The sequence below is a fragment of the Lemur catta genome, chromosome 6 (assembly GCF_020740605.2).
Source record: "Lemur catta isolate mLemCat1 chromosome 6, mLemCat1.pri, whole genome shotgun sequence".
NCBI classification, from domain to species: Eukaryota; Metazoa; Chordata; class Mammalia; order Primates; family Lemuridae; genus Lemur; species Lemur catta.
The window spans coordinates 3,980,491-3,997,964 of record NC_059133.1 but is presented as its reverse complement, the minus strand read 5'-3'; the positions used below and the strand labels follow the sequence as shown (position 1 = coordinate 3,997,964).

At 36.7% G+C, this 17,474-nt stretch overlaps 1 protein-coding gene across 2 annotated transcripts in view; it reads right to left on the bottom strand.

Moving 5' to 3' along the window:
• SMC1B (structural maintenance of chromosomes 1B) overlaps positions 1-17,474 on the bottom strand; it is a 73,027-nt gene that overhangs the window by 43,473 nt on the left and 12,080 nt on the right. For both annotated transcript variants that reach the window (XM_045552798.1, XM_045552799.1), the window contains exons 2-8: positions 15,928-16,116; positions 14,287-14,399; positions 13,994-14,197; positions 10,771-11,009; positions 8,794-9,052; positions 7,392-7,532; positions 43-125 (exon numbers count right to left, since the gene is read on the bottom strand). In XM_045552798.1, coding sequence (XP_045408754.1) covers positions 43-125; positions 7,392-7,532; positions 8,794-9,052; positions 10,771-11,009; positions 13,994-14,197; positions 14,287-14,399; positions 15,928-16,116 — 1,228 coding nt within the window. The remainder of the gene's footprint in view (positions 1-42; positions 126-7,391; positions 7,533-8,793; positions 9,053-10,770; positions 11,010-13,993; positions 14,198-14,286; positions 14,400-15,927; positions 16,117-17,474) is intronic.

Genomic DNA, 17,474 nt, shown 5'->3' with positions numbered 1-17,474 from the left:
GAGATATAAGAAAGCTGCAAGGAATTTTTTTAGTCTACATACATGCACATCTTTGTATACTCCTCCAACTTCTCTATTCGTTTTTTATGATCTTCTATTTGTTCTTTTATTTGTTTTAGATTTCCCTAAAAGAGAAAATGAAACCTAAAATCAATTACAGCAATTCCAAACCAACAAAATTACATGCCTAGAACTTACTATAGTACCATAAACTGTCATAAACTTGAAATATATCAAATATAACTATATGAAAATATCTATGAGATCAAATTTTAATTTTCAAAAGGCAGTCTGGCATAGAGTTTTGAAGTTATATAGATCAGGGTTCAAATCCAGACTCCACCATTTGCTATTAAATAGATATTTAATTTCTTGTGATTTCATTCTGGTAGCTTAAAACTCCAAGGGGATTATTTTCAATTATCTATACAGTTCTTATCTGCCCCTTAAACTAATTCATTCAATAAATATTTATTCACTAGCTATCATGTGGTAGGAACTAAAGATATAATAGTAAATAGGAGAGAATCCCTGCTCTCAAGGACTGTGTCTTATGGGAAAGACAATTAAATAAGCAATTACAGTAGAGTAGGTTAGTGTTACAATAATATAGGAACCTATAGGGCAACTAATAGGCTTGTGGGGGCAAGACTTCAGAGTCTTGCTCTATTCACTTTATCATTAAATCCAAACACTATAGTAGTCTCCAACTGGTTTCATGTCTTTAACGTTTCCCTTATCTAATTCATCCTGTGCAGTACAGCAAAATTAATCTGTCTTACTCCATTACTAAATGATCCAAAAACAGGTGTGTATGAAACTAAAAAGATAATTCTTTTTCAGTGTACAGCACCAGGAAAAATAAATACCACAGTTTTCAAGTGGAAAAGTGTGAACATATTCCACGACAATATCCTGTTTTACTCACTTATCATACAAGTTCACTGAACAAACATCTACTATGCTAGATGCCAGAATTACAAAAATGAGTAAAACACAATTCCTTTTCTGAAGGAACTCACATGTTGAAATTAGAGTTCCCGTATTTAAATTCTATTATCTCACTTAAGAATTTCATTCAGAGAGGAAGAAACAAAATCAGTTAAGGAGAAGCACCAAGTTCAGTTACCTGGGAACACCTGCCTCTGTGCCTTTACTCTGGCCAGTCCCAGAGCCTGTGTCATGTCAGGTGGGTCCCATCATGGTTATTACTTTCATACACCAGATGGGTCTCTTAGGGGTCACTACGTAATGGTTTGGACCAAATTTCAGATATGGCTTAGGCTGAAGAATAGATTTTACTGGAGAAAATGTAAAAGGCCAGGGTCAATCAGAGAAGGCATGGGTCCCCTTTCTGTTCACCATCCCACAGGGAGGTATGCCAGGGCCTGGGTGCTCCACTGGACACTTGTGAGATATGAGATAATCAGAATACCTTGGTATCAGGCCATTCTCATTCTGGATTTGAGATGCTGGCTAATCATGCTAGTTGTTGGGAAAACTAACCACTGCCCAGTGCCAGAGATCTTGGGACCTATGTAAAGTTACACACTCTTTTGTCTATGTAGGGAGTCATCAGTCTTGTGAAAAACTGAGCTTGGGTGCAGGTCTTCTCCATCTTTCTCTACCCTGACATGTTATTTCTTCTTTTTTGTATTCAACAGACAACAGCAATTCAACCAACACAAATTGACATCTCCTAAGTACAAGGTTACAATGGACACCATTAGAATCCTGTCTTTAAGAAGCTTCCAGTCTAGTTAAGCTGTACCAATGAATTATAATTTTTATGCAATTTGACAAAAGCCCTTAGACAGATACAGATTAAGAACAATGGGTAGTTATATGAGGAGCAATTAATTTTTGGCTCTTTTTTGGAGGTGGAGTAGGGAACAAAGAAAGGCCAAGGAAGGCTTTGTAGTATGGGTAACTACAGAATTTAACATATAAAGATGAATAGGTTATTCCAAAAAGAAATTAGCATGCACAGAGGCAAAAATGTGCAATGTGTATATTCAGACATCAGTGCATAATTTTACGATACAAATTATATAATTATACAAATGTTTTAAAAGTAATTCCTGCTATGTTACTACCTTTTGTTTTTCTCCTTGCACAAAATGCCTTCTCTTCTACTCACACAACTATCATATACTATGCCTTTCATATTTGTTTGTATTTGCATCTGCCAAATCACAAAATGACTAAAATGAGACAATACAGTATAAGGGTTAAAGGAGAGTCATTCTGGAGATGAGGTGTTTGGAATCAAATCACAGTTCTTCCACTTATAGTACTAGCTAAACCAAGTTAACTTAATCATCTTGTGCTTTGATCCCCTAATCTATGAAATACATTAATTCAACAAATATTTATTATCTGCTCTGGATAAAGAACTATTCTAGGTTGCCTGGGATTCATCAGTAAACAAAACAAATATCCCTGCTCTTATGGAGTTTACATTTTAAAGGGGGAAGGTAGAAAAATGTAAGTAAATTAAATAGTATCTCAGGAAATTAATGCTATGGGAAAAATAGAGCCAGGGAAAGGAGAGCAGAAGTGGTATGGGGACTATTAATACAATATTAAATGAGGTAGTCAGGCTAGGCCTCAGGAGAAGGCAACATTTGAATAAAGATTTGCAGAAAGTAAGGGAGTTAGAAAGGAAGAAATGAAGGAAAAATGTGTTCCAGGCAGAGGAATAACCAGTGTAAAGGCCCTCAGGCAGAAACATGCCTGATACATTCCAGGAGGCCACTACAGCCAGACCACAGAGAACAAGAAGAATAGGAAAAGAGGTTAAGCAAGCTGGTATGGTGGCTCACGCCTGTATCCCAGCACTTTGGGAGGATGAGGCAGGAGGATCCCCTGAGGCCAGGAGTTCAAGATCAGCCTGGGCAACACGTCAAGACTCCATCTCAAAAATGAATAAAAAAATTAAAGATAAGACAAGGTTTGAGGCCGGGCGGGGTGGCTCATGCCTGTAATCCTAGCACTCTGGGAGGCCAAGGTGGGCGGATCATTTGAGCTCAGGAGTTCAAAACCAGCCTGAGCAAGAGCAAGACCCCGTCTCTATTAAAAAATAAAAAAAAGAAATTAGTTGGACAACTAAAAATATATAGAAAAAATTAGCTGGTCACGGTGGTGCATGCCTGTAGTCCCAGCTACTTGGGAGGCTGAGGCAGAAGGATTGCTTGAGCCCAGGAGTTTGAGGTTGCTGTGAGCTAGGCTGATGCCATGGCACTCTAGCCAAGGTGACAGAGCAGGATTCTGCCTCAAAAAAAAAAAAAAAAAAGACAAAGGTTTGAGAGGTAAATGGTGGCAGGAGGGGATAGCAGATCAGGTAGGTCTATGTAGGCCTTTTAAGGACTCTGACTTAAACTTCATGTGTGATAGGGAGCCACTGGAGGATTTAAAAAAGAGCAAGTTTCATGATTTGATCTCGATACTTACAGTATCACTTTGGCTGCTGTGCTGAGACTAGTGTGGAGGAGTCAAGAGTAGAAGCAGAGAAGCCCTAGTAGGCTACGACATTGATCTCAATCCCCAAAAAGATGGTGACTTGGATCAGGGTGGAAGCAAAAGAAATGGAGAGAAGTGATCAGATTCTTGGTACATTTTGAAGGCGAAGCCAACAGAATTTCCTAAGAGTCAGATGGACTCTACCTTTTTGGCCTGAGAAACCAGTAAGATTGAACTGTCATCACCTGAGATGGAAAAGACTACGTGTGGAGCATATTTGGGTGGGAAGATGAGAAGCTGAGTTTGGGACTTAAGTTTGAGATGTCTATTCAACGTCCAAAATGCAGCTGGATATATGAGGTTGGAGATTAGAAGATCTGAGCCAGAGATACAAATTTCGGAGTCATTGGCAGATGGTATTTAAAGCTATGTGACTGTAGATCACAAAGGCAGTGAGTGTAGACAAGAAGACAAAAACAGGATGAGGATATAATACAGACATACCTTGTTTCATTGCATATCACTTTATTGCACTTCACAGATACTGCATTTTTTACAAATTGAAGCTTTGTGGCAACCCTGCATCCAGCAAGTCCACCAGCACTATTTTTCCAACAGCATGTGCTCACTTTGTGTCTCTGTGTCACATTTTGGTTAATTCTTGTAATATTTCAAACTTTTTCATTATTATTATGCCTGCTGTGGTCAGTGATCACTGATGTTACTTTTGTAATTGTTCTGGGGCACCATGAACCGCACCCAGATAATGCAGAAAATTTAAATCAACAGATGTTGGATGAATTCTAACTATTCCACTGACCAGCTGTTCCCCCAACTCTCTCTTTCCTCAGGTCACCCTACTGCCTGAGACACAACAATATTGAAATTAGGCCAGTTAATGACCCTATAATGGCCTCTAAGTGTTCAGAAGAGTTGACTGTTTCTCACTTTAAATCAAAAGCTAGAAATGATTAAGCTTAGTGAGGAAGGCATGCCAAAAGCCAGGTTTTTGCACTAGTTAGCCAACTTGTGAATACAAAGAAAAGTTCTTGAAGGAAATTAAAAGTGCTAGTCCAGTGAACACACAAATGATAAGAAAGCAAAACAACCTTATTGCCGATATGGAAGAAGTTTTAGTGGTCTGGATAGATGATCAAACCAGCCACAACATTCCCTTAGGGCCCTGCCCTAATTCTCTTCAATTCTATGAAGGATGAGAGAGGTGAGAAAGCTGCAGAAGAAAAGGTGGAAGCTGGCAGAGGTTGGTGCATGAGGGTTAAGGGAGGAAGCCATCTCCATAGCATCAAAGTGCAAGGTAAGGCCAGGTGTGGTAGCTCAAGCCTTTAATTCCAGCACTTCAGAAGGCCAAGATGGGAAGATCACTTGAAGTCAGTTCAAGACCAGCCTGAGCAACATAGTGAGACCCTATCTCAAAAAAAAAAAAAAAAAAGGTAAAGCAGCAAAAGTGATGTAGAAACTGCAGCAAGTTATCCAGAAGATTCAATAAGAACATAGATGAAAGCGGCTACACTGAACAACAGATTTTCAGTGTAGATGGAACAGCCTTATACTGGGGGGAAAAATGCCATCTACAGAGGAGAATACCTGGCTTCAAGGCTTCAAAAGATAGGTTGATTCTCTTGTTAGAAGCTAAAGCAGCTGGTGACTTTAAGTTGAAGCCAACGCTTATTTACCATTCTGAAAATCCTAGGGCCCTTAAGAATGATGTAAAATCTACTCTGCCTGTGCTCTATAAATGGAATAACAAAGCCTGGATGACAGCACATCTGTTTATAGCAAATGCAGAATAGTTTAAGCACACTGTTGAGACTTACTGCTCAGAAAAAAAGATTCATTTCAAAATATTACTGTTCATTGACAATGTACCTGATAACCTAAGAGTTCTGATGGAGATGTTCAAGGAGATAAATGTTGTTTGCATGCCTACTAACATAGTATCCATTCTGCAGCACATGGATCAAGAAGTGATTTCAACTTTCAAGTCTTATCATTTAAGAAATATATTTCATAAGGCTATAGCTGCCATAGACAGTGATTCCTCAGATGGATCTGGGCAAAGCAAATTGAAACCCTTCTGAAAAGAATTCACCATTCTAGATGACATCAAAAACATTTGTGATTCATGGTAGGAGGTCAGAATATCAATATTTACTGGAGTTTGGAAGAAGTTGATTCCAACACTCTTGGATGACTCTGAGGGGTTCAAGATATCACTGGAAGAAGTCACTGCAGATGTGGTGGAAACAGCAAGAGAATTAGAACTGGAAGTGGTGACTGAATTGCTGTAATATAATAAAACTTTAATGGATGAAGAGTTGCTTTTTACAGATGATCAAAGAAAGTTGTTTCTTGAGATCGGACCCACCCGTGGTAAAAGTGCTGTCAACACTGTTGAAATGACAATAAAGAATGCAGAATGCTCCATAGACTTAGTTGATAAAGCAGCAATACGGTTTGGGAGGACTGACCCCAATTCTGAAAGACATTCTACTATGGGTAAAACGCTATCAAAAAGTATCCCATGCTACAGAGATATCTTTTGTGAAAGGAAGAGTCACTCAAGCAGCAAACTTCACTGTTGTCTTATTTTAAGAAATTGTCACAACCACCCCAACCTTCAGCAACTACCACCCTCATCAGCCAGCAGCCATCAACATCAAGGCAGGATCTTCCATTAGCAAAAAAGATTATGGCTCACTGAAGGCTCAGATGATCATGAGCATTTTTTTAGCAAGTATTTTTAAATTAAGGTACGTACATTTTTTTAGACCTGATGCTATTGCACATTTAACAGACTACACTATAGTGTAAACATAACCTTTACATGCACTGGGAAACCAAAAAATTTACATGACTTGCTTTATTTTTATATTTGCTTTATTGTGATGGTCTGGAACAGAACCTATAACATCTCCAAGGTACGCCTGTAAAAAAAACCTCATAAGGTTGAGGATTACTGAATTTACAGCAGTGCTTCGTACACAGTATATACAAATAAACACTATATTACAGCATTATTGTTGTTATTCCTGAAAAATGTCAGACCAATTTCTAGAGACATATTTCATTTTCTTCATTCATACACTAGTGCAAATATATAACTCTATAGTATTGTCGTGAGACATAAAGTAGAAATAAAGGTCCCATTTTCAGGATGGCCCATAGACTCCATAATAATAATTTTTATTATTGCTGAATATGCCATAATAATTTTATAGCCCAAATCCCCAGTCTTTAGAAAAGAAGGTCATGAGGCATAAGAGGGAGAGACTAAATGCTTGGCATATTATCACACTCACTTTCATCTTAATCTGCCCGTCACTATGAGGTAGACATACCTATCCTCATCACACAAATGAAGAAATGAAGGCCCAGAGAAGTTAAGTAATTTAGTTATTTGTTGATTTACACACATTAAGTGAAGAACAAGACTTTGAGGCAGGACAACATAATGCTGTCTTGATGGTTACTCCTGATGTGGACTAATTAGCTCTTCTTGGGCAGTAGTATGTCCTTAATGTTTTCAAATGACTTTGCATTTACCTCTATTATGACACCTTTTTTTTTTTTGCCTTTATCTATCCTTCTCCTAACTCCTCTGGATTAAAATACACATAAGAACAGAGACTGTATCTTCTGACCATGCCTATAACTACATATTAATAGACACACAGAAAATGCTTACTGAATACATAAGCATTCATTTCAGTAAAGCACTGTCAATCCTTATTTTAAGGATAAAAGAACACCTAAAAAATACTAAGCACAACAGAAAGTCCAGAAATGTTTAAACTGTTAACATTTGATATAAATCAAATTATATTTATATCCAGAAAAATTAATTCTGAAGGAAAAAATAAAATTTCACTGAGAATAATTCTAATTCATTACCGCACAAGCAGAGGTACCTGAACTTCTCCATGCCTCCTCTTTTCAAATGCTAGTCTTTCTTCCTCTGCCTTCTGCTCCCACTGCAGTTTTTCCAGTTGTTGAGTCATTATACCCACTTTCTTTCTTACTTGTTCCTTAAGTTCTTTATAACGATCAAGCTGTATAAACAGTATTGAAACATTGCTAACTCACTTAGAGAAGCATAAGAGGAAATTATTTGTATGATATTCTGTACTAGCACATAATTAATCTTATCAAAATCTTGCTTTATATAAATTAAATCATAATTGGCCATCTTCTCCACACAAAATAATGTAAATATAATATGAAAGGCTCCTTTTTAAAAACTATTTAGATAGAGCAACAAGGTATTCAAAAAAACCTATATAATGAGGTCTCTGTCCAAAAATCTTAAGAAAAATGGGAAATCCAGAGAAAATGATATATTTTTCTACTTATATAGTCACAATTATTTTGGTATATATATTGTGATGTAGGAATATCATAAAATTGATGAAAGATAAATGATAAAAATTTAGTTGATAGAATGTTTGAAACCTCTAAATTACATGCTTGAATATCTAGTATTAATTTATTATAATTAAATCTTTATAACAAGTTGGAGACTAATTCATCACTAAACATTTTAAAGCATCTTTTTTTTTTTTTTTTTTTTTTTTGAGACAGAGTCTCGCTTTGTCGCCCAGGCTAGAGTGAGTGCCGTGGCATCAGCCTAGCTCACAGCAACCTCAAACTCCTGGGCTTAAGTGATCCTACTGCCTCAGCCTCCCGAGTAGCTGGGACTACAGGCATGTGCCACCATGCCCGGCTAATTTTTTCTATATAGATTTTTAGCTGTCCAAATCATTTCTTTCTATTTTTTTGGTAGAGACGGGGTCTCACTCTTGCTCAGGCTGGTCTCGAACTCCTGACCTCGAGCGATCCACCTGCCTCGGCCTCCCAGAGTGCTAGGATTACAGGCGTGAGCCACCGCGCCCGGCCTTAAAGCATCTTAAGTACTCAATTTCCCTGTCAATTAAGTTATCATGTCTCTTCAAAGCCACACATATCTGTTAAGTTTTTATAATATGAGGAAAAAATTATCTTAAGAATAGTAACTTAATTGCCTAACTTTTATTATAAAATAATACCATGCAATCTTGCTGAAGTATTTTCTGGGACTTTAATTAACTCATAAATGTTATAATGCCATCTAACCTTAAAGGAAAAATAGCGTAATCTAAAGACTATATTTAGATTCTGTGTACAGGCTAAAACATTTAAATCCCCATAATTTACATTATAAGGATAATCTCTTAAAATATCAGAAAGAGAGGTCATCCTTTAAATTTTTTTCTAATTAAAAGGAGAAGCTGAAACAACAGAAACAAAACACTTCCCACATGTTGACTTTTTCACCTGACTGGCTTCCAGTTCAATGTCTCGCCCTTTACGTAAGATCTCTTCCTCAATCTGCTTTTCAAAACTTTTCCATGCTGCATCTAACTCAACCAGCTCTGTCTCCAGGGCTCTTATGTCATCTTCCTGTTTAGAACATTGTTTTTCATTGTCCTTTATTGATTTCTTGGCCACATCTAATTTCTTGAGGTGGTAAGAAGTGTTTTCTTTGGCTTTGATGTACTGAGGCCTCTTCTGATTTAAAAGGGCTTCAAGAGATCTAAAAAGGAAAAAAAGTTTGCTTTAAAGGAAACTAATTTCTTTAATATATAAAAGGAAGTTCTTTTGATCAAATCACAATAAAAAATAAACCAACTTTCAGAGACTGTAAGCAGATTAGTGGTTGCCAAAGATTAGGCAAGTGAGGGGAGGGTTGAATAAATGAAGAAAAGGGGCATCTTTTACATGTAAACTACTCTGTGTGATACTGTAATGGTGGATACATGACACTATGAATTTGTCAAAACCTACAGAACTCTACAGCGCCAAGAGTGAACCTTAATGTAAGCAAATTTTTAAAAATCACTTAGGAGGCTGACAGATCATAGATGGAATGTAGAATGTAGCAAAAGAATCTAACTTTATTACAAATATATGAAGCAACCTTACTGAAGGGGTGAGAGGAAAATGTGCTGACCTAAATAATTTTGGAAATGAGCGGAGTCTGTAAGACTAAAAACAAAAGGAACTGTATATAAGCACTGTACTCTAGTTATAAAGTTGCTTCCCACAGGGGTATGGGTTAACAATTCTGATACTGCTAAACATGATTACTGGAATTGAACAATTCAGCAAATGGATGGCAGATGGTGGAAGCCAGGTTTCTCACTTGAAATGGGAGGTTATAGATAAGCAAGAGAGGGGAGAATAATTCTTTCATATGGTAAAGGATTAGAGTAGGGAGACATCAGTATAAACTCATGTTTAGCTTAATATAGATAGATGGTTACATATGGAAGTATTTATAGGTATGTGTATATGTAAGAGTTAGTATACATACATACATATAGTTCCTAGTTCTATCAGCTGAGAAGTCTAGAAGCAAAGACACCCCAGTAGCAATGAGCATACCCAGCACCCAGATGTTGGTTCCTAATACCATTCTCCAATAAAAGGAACCAGGGCTCCCTGGAGAAATGACCAATTATAGGCCTGGGGCAGGCTTATATAAGCTGGGGCAGTCTGGTGCCAGGATTGGCTCCTGTAAGATGAACCTGGAGCATCTTGTAGTGCCAGAAAGTAAGGAAAGGAAATATTTCCCAAAAATCACAATAATGGAATATTTCAGAGACACAGAGCCAACTCAGAGTTCTCAATGGCCACAGCTGGAACAATCTAGGCAACAAAATAAATAATGTAGTATTGGGTTATAATTCCAAATGTAAAATATCCATAAATCCATAAGACCATTTTATTTCTATGGTCTTACCCCCCAAAACCCATAACCCCAGTTTAATTATGAGAAAACTATCAGACAAATCCCAAATGAGGGACACGCTACAAAAAAGCTAGACCAATACTCCTCAAAACTGTCAAGCTCATCTAAAACAAGGGAAGTCTGAGAAACTGTCACAGCCTAAAGGAGCCTAAGGAGACAGATAACTAAAATTTAACATGGTATTCTGGATCAGAAAAAGGACATTAGGCAAAAACTAAGAAAATATGAATAAAGCATGGACTTCAGTTAATCATATCAATATTGGTTTACCAATTCTGACAAATGTATCATACTAATTTAAGATACTAATAATAGGAGAAACTGAGTGTGGGAAATATGAGAATGCTCTATACTATATTTATAGTAATTTTTCTGTATATCTAAAAGTATTCCAAAATAAAAAGCTTATTTTTAAAAATCAACTTTCAAAGTGCCACTTATATTTTTCTCTATCAATCTACATAAAACCCAACTGTTAATACCTATTTTTAAAAACTCACTTTAATTCTTTTTCTGTTTGTTGTTGTTGTCTAGTTAGCATTCCATGTTCCTTTTTCTTGGCTTTAACTATGCTTTCATGATGAGAAAAAGACTCTTTCGTGATACTCAAATCCCTATTCAAATGTTCTAATTTGGTGCTCAGAAAACGAATTTTTTTCTCATTATGATATAGTTGGAAAAGCTGCAGTTGTATCTTGTTTGTTTTCAGTTCTTCAAGGAGACTCTGGTAATGTTCTGCCTGTAAAACAGTACAATTCAACAGTAGCTAAAAGGGAGTATATGTAAGCTGGCCTTTCATAAACCAACTATTGTACCAACAAATGATCTCTAATGAATTTTTATTTATATCATTAAGAAACAGTATTCTTGCCCAAAGTAGCATTATTTGGAGAGGGTTTCTGGATATACTTTTAAAATAAGCCAATATACCAGTAAATGATTTTGTGTTCATGCACTTAGTGGTATGATGGTAAAGAACGAAGTGGCACCCAATAACCTGGGTTCTAATCCCATTTTTATCTTGACCCATGAGTCTGGCAAATCCATTAACATTTCTCATCAGTTTCCTCATTTGTAAACTGAAGGAAGAGTGTTATGTGACATATAAGGTCCCTAGAAACTTAAAATTTAATGATTCCAGGTAAAAGTCCTGCTATAGAGAGTAATTTTCCTACTGACAGAACAGGACTATTACAGTTCTGAACTATATGTGAAAAAAACTTTCCTTAACATTTGTGCTATTGATAAAGAAATAAAGGAATAGGCTGCCTTGAGAGAAGAGCTCCTAATTTATATCGGAAGTATTCCAAGTAACAGGTAGCCATCTGCCAAGATGTTGTAAAATATAATTAGGAAGTTGGATTCTTTTTTTTTTTTTTTTTTTGAGACAGAGTTTTGCTCTGTCACCTGGGCTAGAGTGCCATGGCATCAGCCTAGCTCACAGCAACCTGAAACTCCTGGGCTCAAGTGATTCTCCTGCCTCCGCCTGCTGAGTAGCTGGGACCACAGGCACATACCATGATGCCCAGGTAATTTTTTCTATTTTTAGTAGAGACAGGGTCTCGCTCTTGCTCAGACTGGTCTCAAACTCTTGACCTCAAGCGATCCTCCTGCCTCAGTCTCCCAGAGTGCTAGGATTACAGGCAGGAGCCACCGCGCCTGGCTGGATTATTCTAATTGTCTTTATAATGTTTAAATTCTGTAATTCTAGGCCGGGCGCGGTGGCTCACGCCTGTAATCCTAGCACTCTGGGAGGCCGAGGCAGGTGGATCGTTCGAGGTTGGGAGTTCAAGACCAGCCTGAGCAAGAGCGAGACCCCGTCTCTACTAAAAATAGAAACAAATTAGCTGTTCAACTAAAATATATATAGAAAAAATTAGCCGGGCAGCTAGGCTGACGCCACGGCACTCACTCTAGCCCGGGCAACAGAGCGAAACTCTGTCTCAAAAAAAAAAAAAAAAAAAAAAATTCTGTAATTCTGTTAAGCTATTTCAGTACATTGTGAATCGTAGTCTGACTTTCACTGATGTCACTCCTTTCCACTAACAAAACCAAGGACATGTACACACATTCAAAAATATGAAGACACAGAGAGACATCACCAATAAGGAACACATCTATCTTTCATTTATTTTTTAAATATTTATTGAGTGTGTACTACATTCCAGGCCTTGATTTATGTGCTGCGAATATAGTGGAGAACAAGACAGGTCATCTCAACTCTTATAAAACTTATACTCCAGTTATTCTAATGGGGGTAAGAGGGAGGAAAAGAAGTCAGAGAATAAACAAGCAAACAAATAATAAACAAGATAATTTCATACAGCAATATATGCTACAAAAGAAACAAAATAGCATAATGTGATAGTACAGGGGAGGGGATGCTAATTTAGATTGGGGGCACGGACAGCAAGTGCCTGCCTGAGAAAATGGCTTTTTATAAAAAACTTGAATAAGAGAGTATGAACTACATAAAAATCAGGCATACAGGCTGGGCGCGGTGGCTCACGCCTATAATCCTAGCACTCTGGGAGGCCAAGGCGGGTGGATTGCCTGAGGTCAGGAGTTCAAGACCAGCCTGAGCAAGAGTGAGACCCCGTCTCTACTAAAAAAATAGAAAGAAATTATCTGGCCAACTAAAATCTACATAGAAAAAATTAGCCAGGCATGGTGGTGCATGCCTGTAGTCCCAGCTACTCGGGAGGCTGAGGCAGTAGGATCGCTTAAGCCCAGGAGTTTGAGGTTGCTGTGAGCTAGGCTGACGCCACGGCACTCACTCTAGCCCGGGCAACAAAGTGAGACCCTGTCTCAAAAAAAAAAAAAAAAAAAAAAAATCAGGCATACAGCTATCTAGGCAGAGGAAATAGAAAAATCTGGTGTGTTCAATAAATAATAAAGGTCAATATGGCAGCAAAGCAGAGGAAGTTAAGGCTCAAGAGATAAACAGAGGCAAGATCAGTAGGCTACATCAGAGACTAGATTCTCAGTGCAGTGGGAAGCACTGAACTGGAAGGTTTTATACAAGGGAAAGACAGGATCTGATTTGCATTTGAAAAAGATCATTCTAAATGCAAACAATCATCAACCTTAGATAAGGTACTTACTATACTAGGCATCATGAAGAGCACTAAGAAATCCTACAGAATTTTGCATGTAGTACAGCTATGGCTTCCTTTAGGGTCCTCAAGACCCTTTTAGGGAGTTCCTGAAGGAAATAACTATTTTCATAGTAATATTAAGACTTTATTTGCCATTTTTAGTGTGTTGACACTTGCACTGCTGGTGCAAAAGCCAATGGTGGGTAAAACTGCTAGGCCATAGCACAAATTGGATTTAATGCAGAAGAACATATGAGGATCCAGCTGTCTGTCTTCTATTAAGCCAGACATTAAGGAGATTATAAAAATGTAAAAGAATGTCTCTCTTCTAATTAATTTGTTTTGAAAAATATAGTTATTTTTCATAAAAACATGTTATTTATGTCAACATATAATGAGTTTATTGCTATTTTTATGTGGATCACCAAAAATATTTTTTATATTTTTAGTTTTACTTTCAAATACAATAAATATTCGTACATATAAAAGTTTACTTTTAATGAATATTGGGCTTTGTCTTATATTAGTAAAGAAAGTTTCTTGGTAACTTCATGCCCATACCTAGTGATTCTAACAGAAAGTTTTATATTGAACACTTAACAGTTACATCTTCTTGACACCTTACCTCTTCCTTCTCTAATTTTGCTTGTCTGCGCTCTGCTGCTACATTTTTTTTCTTATTAAAATTAAACTGTGCATCCTCTTCAGCTTTCTGCAACTTTCTTTTCTTCTCCTCATATTCTCCTATAAGCTCTCCTGAAGTGCTGATTTCCTCAAAAAACTGGGTTCTTTCTTTGGGTTTTTTCATTGAAATCGACTCTACGGTTCCCTTTTAGAAACAGTAAAGCACACCAGTATATAAAATACAGTGATGTATTTTCAAAACTATGAATCAAATAAACGACTACAACTACTTACCTGAAAAACTAAACAGTTTCGTGCTTTGACGATTATGCCTATCTTTTCCAATTCTGCTGTGTAAGCAGAACGACTCACAATGTTATCATTAAAATGGAATTCTGAACATCCCCCTAAAATAAAATAAAAATTGTTATAGAAAATATGAACACTGGTCATATATAAGTAAATATAAAATTATTATTCTTATTGAAATGGCAAGTTAGCAATAATATACATGGTAATAAATGCATTTAATCAGTGAACAAATATTGACTGTAATTGCTCCTTGCCTAAGATCAAGTGTAGTAACAAATATTGAGTGTCTATTAATATGCTAAGGACTATTTTATAGCGGGGAACAAAAGAGACAAAAAGTCTCTGATCTCAGGAGCTTATTATATCCCAGGCAGGAAGACAACAAAATGAGAGATATGCAAGTAAAATAAACAGTATGTTAGAAAGTGGTAAGTGCTAAGGAATAAAGACAAACTAGGATGGAGAAATGGAAGTTTCTATATAGGAGGGACAGGCATTGCAATTTTATTTATTTTATTATTATTTTTAGAGATAGAGTCTCACTCTGTTGCTCAGGCTAGAGTACAGTGGCATGATCATAGCTCACTGCAGCCTCAAACTCCTGGGCTCAAGTGATTCTCTCACTTCACCCTCCCAAGTAGTTAGGACTACAGACATGCACCATTATGCCCAGCTAATTTTTTTTAGTTGTTTAAATTTTTGTAGAGATGGGGTCTTGCTATGTTGTTCAGGCTAGTCTCAAACTCCTGGGCTTAAGCGATCCTACTGCCTCAGCCTCCCACCACACCTGGCTGGCACTGCAATTTGAAATAGGGTGGGTGAGGGAATCCTTACTGAGATGGAGACTTTTGAGTTAAAAATCCAAAGTAAGTGAAAAAACTAGCCAATGAACATATCTGAGTGATAAAGTGGTGAAATACTTAAATTACACATTAAAGTAAAAGTATATAATAAGTATTTCTAAAATTATCTGTCATTGAATTTGGGGGAGTTTAGTAAGACAATATTTACTCATTAGAAATGTTCTAGTGGACCAGAATGAAGACAACAACAATAACAAAAAATAAAAACAAAACACCTATCACTAAGGCTCTCTGTAAAATCCTAGCATAGGATGAAATATACATATAAACAACTCTCGGTCTCATTTATTCAGGAAACACAAGGAATTTATGAATAAATCACAAATTACAAATTCAGACATTTCACTCAATTTGCTTTCTGGTGGTAGAAAAAACTGTCTACACAAGCCCCAAATATGCATACAATTAGTTCATCACTAAGTAAATCTGATAAACATGAAGAACCTCAAGAACTTCTATAATTTTTCTGTCTTCAAGGTAGGCTCCCTCCTTCATCTTAACCAAGAGTCCAGATATAAAAATGTTATTTAACAGTAGGGGAATTTGAACAAATATGTCTGCTTAAGGAAGAGTTTTAGTGAAGAATTAAACAGGTTCTGTTACTTGGTTCTGATATTTGCTATCCAAGAGAAAAAAAAGAACCTCTAGTTTACTATGCCAATGGAATAATAAATCACACCCTTCAAAGAAAGAAAAAAATAGGCAATCTTAATTCTTGAAAAATCAAATGACTCATAAGCAATTATCTACAATAAAATACCTCGGATAATCCTTGCAAATGTTTTCTCTTCTCCACTTTCTTCCACGTATACAATTTTTACACTTGCAGAAGAAGAAACAGGTTTTCCAATATGTGCACCATGAATAAGTTCTTGAATATTTTTCACTCTTAAATTAACTGTTTTCTCTCCCATTACAAAACTAAGTGCATCCATTACATTGGATTTTCCTGGTGACGAAAAGAGATAAAGCATTACCCATTCTTAATGAGAAAACACTTTGCCCAGAACTGAAATCAGGCCACCAATAGAAGTGAAATATAGCCAATGCACATGTCTAAATAATCCTGTTTTGTCAATGTTCAAAATGCATGTGACTGAGAAATTTAATGTAGATTACTTGTTTCTTTTATGCAGCTATCGAAGAGCATTAAAAGGTCTAAATTTAAGGATCTAAATACATGAACCTAAATGCCAGCTCTCTCTCATTAATTATTAGGTACCACGCCATGGCAAATCATTTAACTTCCCTGAATTTCAGTTACCTTCATTTTATAAATATGGAAACCATCACCTAAAGCATTACTGCAGCACCAAACCTTCACATACTCAAAAATAAAAACAAACAAACAAACAAAAAAGACTAACAAAATCCAGGATCTTCCTAAGGGCTAGACTAAAATTTCTAGAATATTTATAATTGGTATGAGATTGTGCTATAGAAAAATTATATAACAGGCCTGAGATTCCTATTCTTTGAAAGGCCTGTTTACAAGGTTGGCTGGCATCTTGGGGTTTGTATTTGTATTTTGGGGAGGGTTTCTACCACTCCTTGGTAAGAATGGTTCACTGGGCCTAAACTATCTAAACAATACGATTTATGCTGAACACATGCTTTCTTTCCAGGGTTCCAGAATTTTGGTACATGATAGGCAGAGGGTACCTATGTGACCATCTCCCAGTTAAAAACAAAAACAAAACCCTAGGCACTGAGTCTTTAGTAAGATTTCTTGGTAGGCAATATTTCACACTTGCAGTCTGGTTGCTGGAGGAATTTAAACACTGTGTGACTCCAATGGGGAAAGACTCTTAGAATCCTGTGCCGGGTTTCCTAAGACTTCACCCCAGGTGCCTTTTTCCTTTGCTGAGGTTTGCTTTTTATCTTTTTACTGTATAATAGTCTTGAATACAACTATATGCTGAGTCCTGTGAGTCCTTCCAGCAAATCATTGAACCTAGGGGTAGCAGTGTGGATTCCCAACCCCAGTGGTAAATTTGTTATCCAACCATGAGCCCATAATTTGCTCTAAGACAATTTCCAACGTGCAGTGTCAATGTAGCTACTACCATTTCCATTTAATTTTTTTTTCCTTTTTCACATCCCTTCCCCCACATCTACAAGTATTAATAATTTAAATTTTATGGGGAAAGTAAAATCAACAAAGAAAAATGAATACTGTCAGCCACTATAATAATATGGCTTAGGATCTTTCTAAAAAGAACCAAAAATGGTTAAGATGCTGCAAATTTATTTAGCTGAGTCTCAGTTAACTAATAGGTATGAAATGTGGCTTTTCTGGGTTAATTG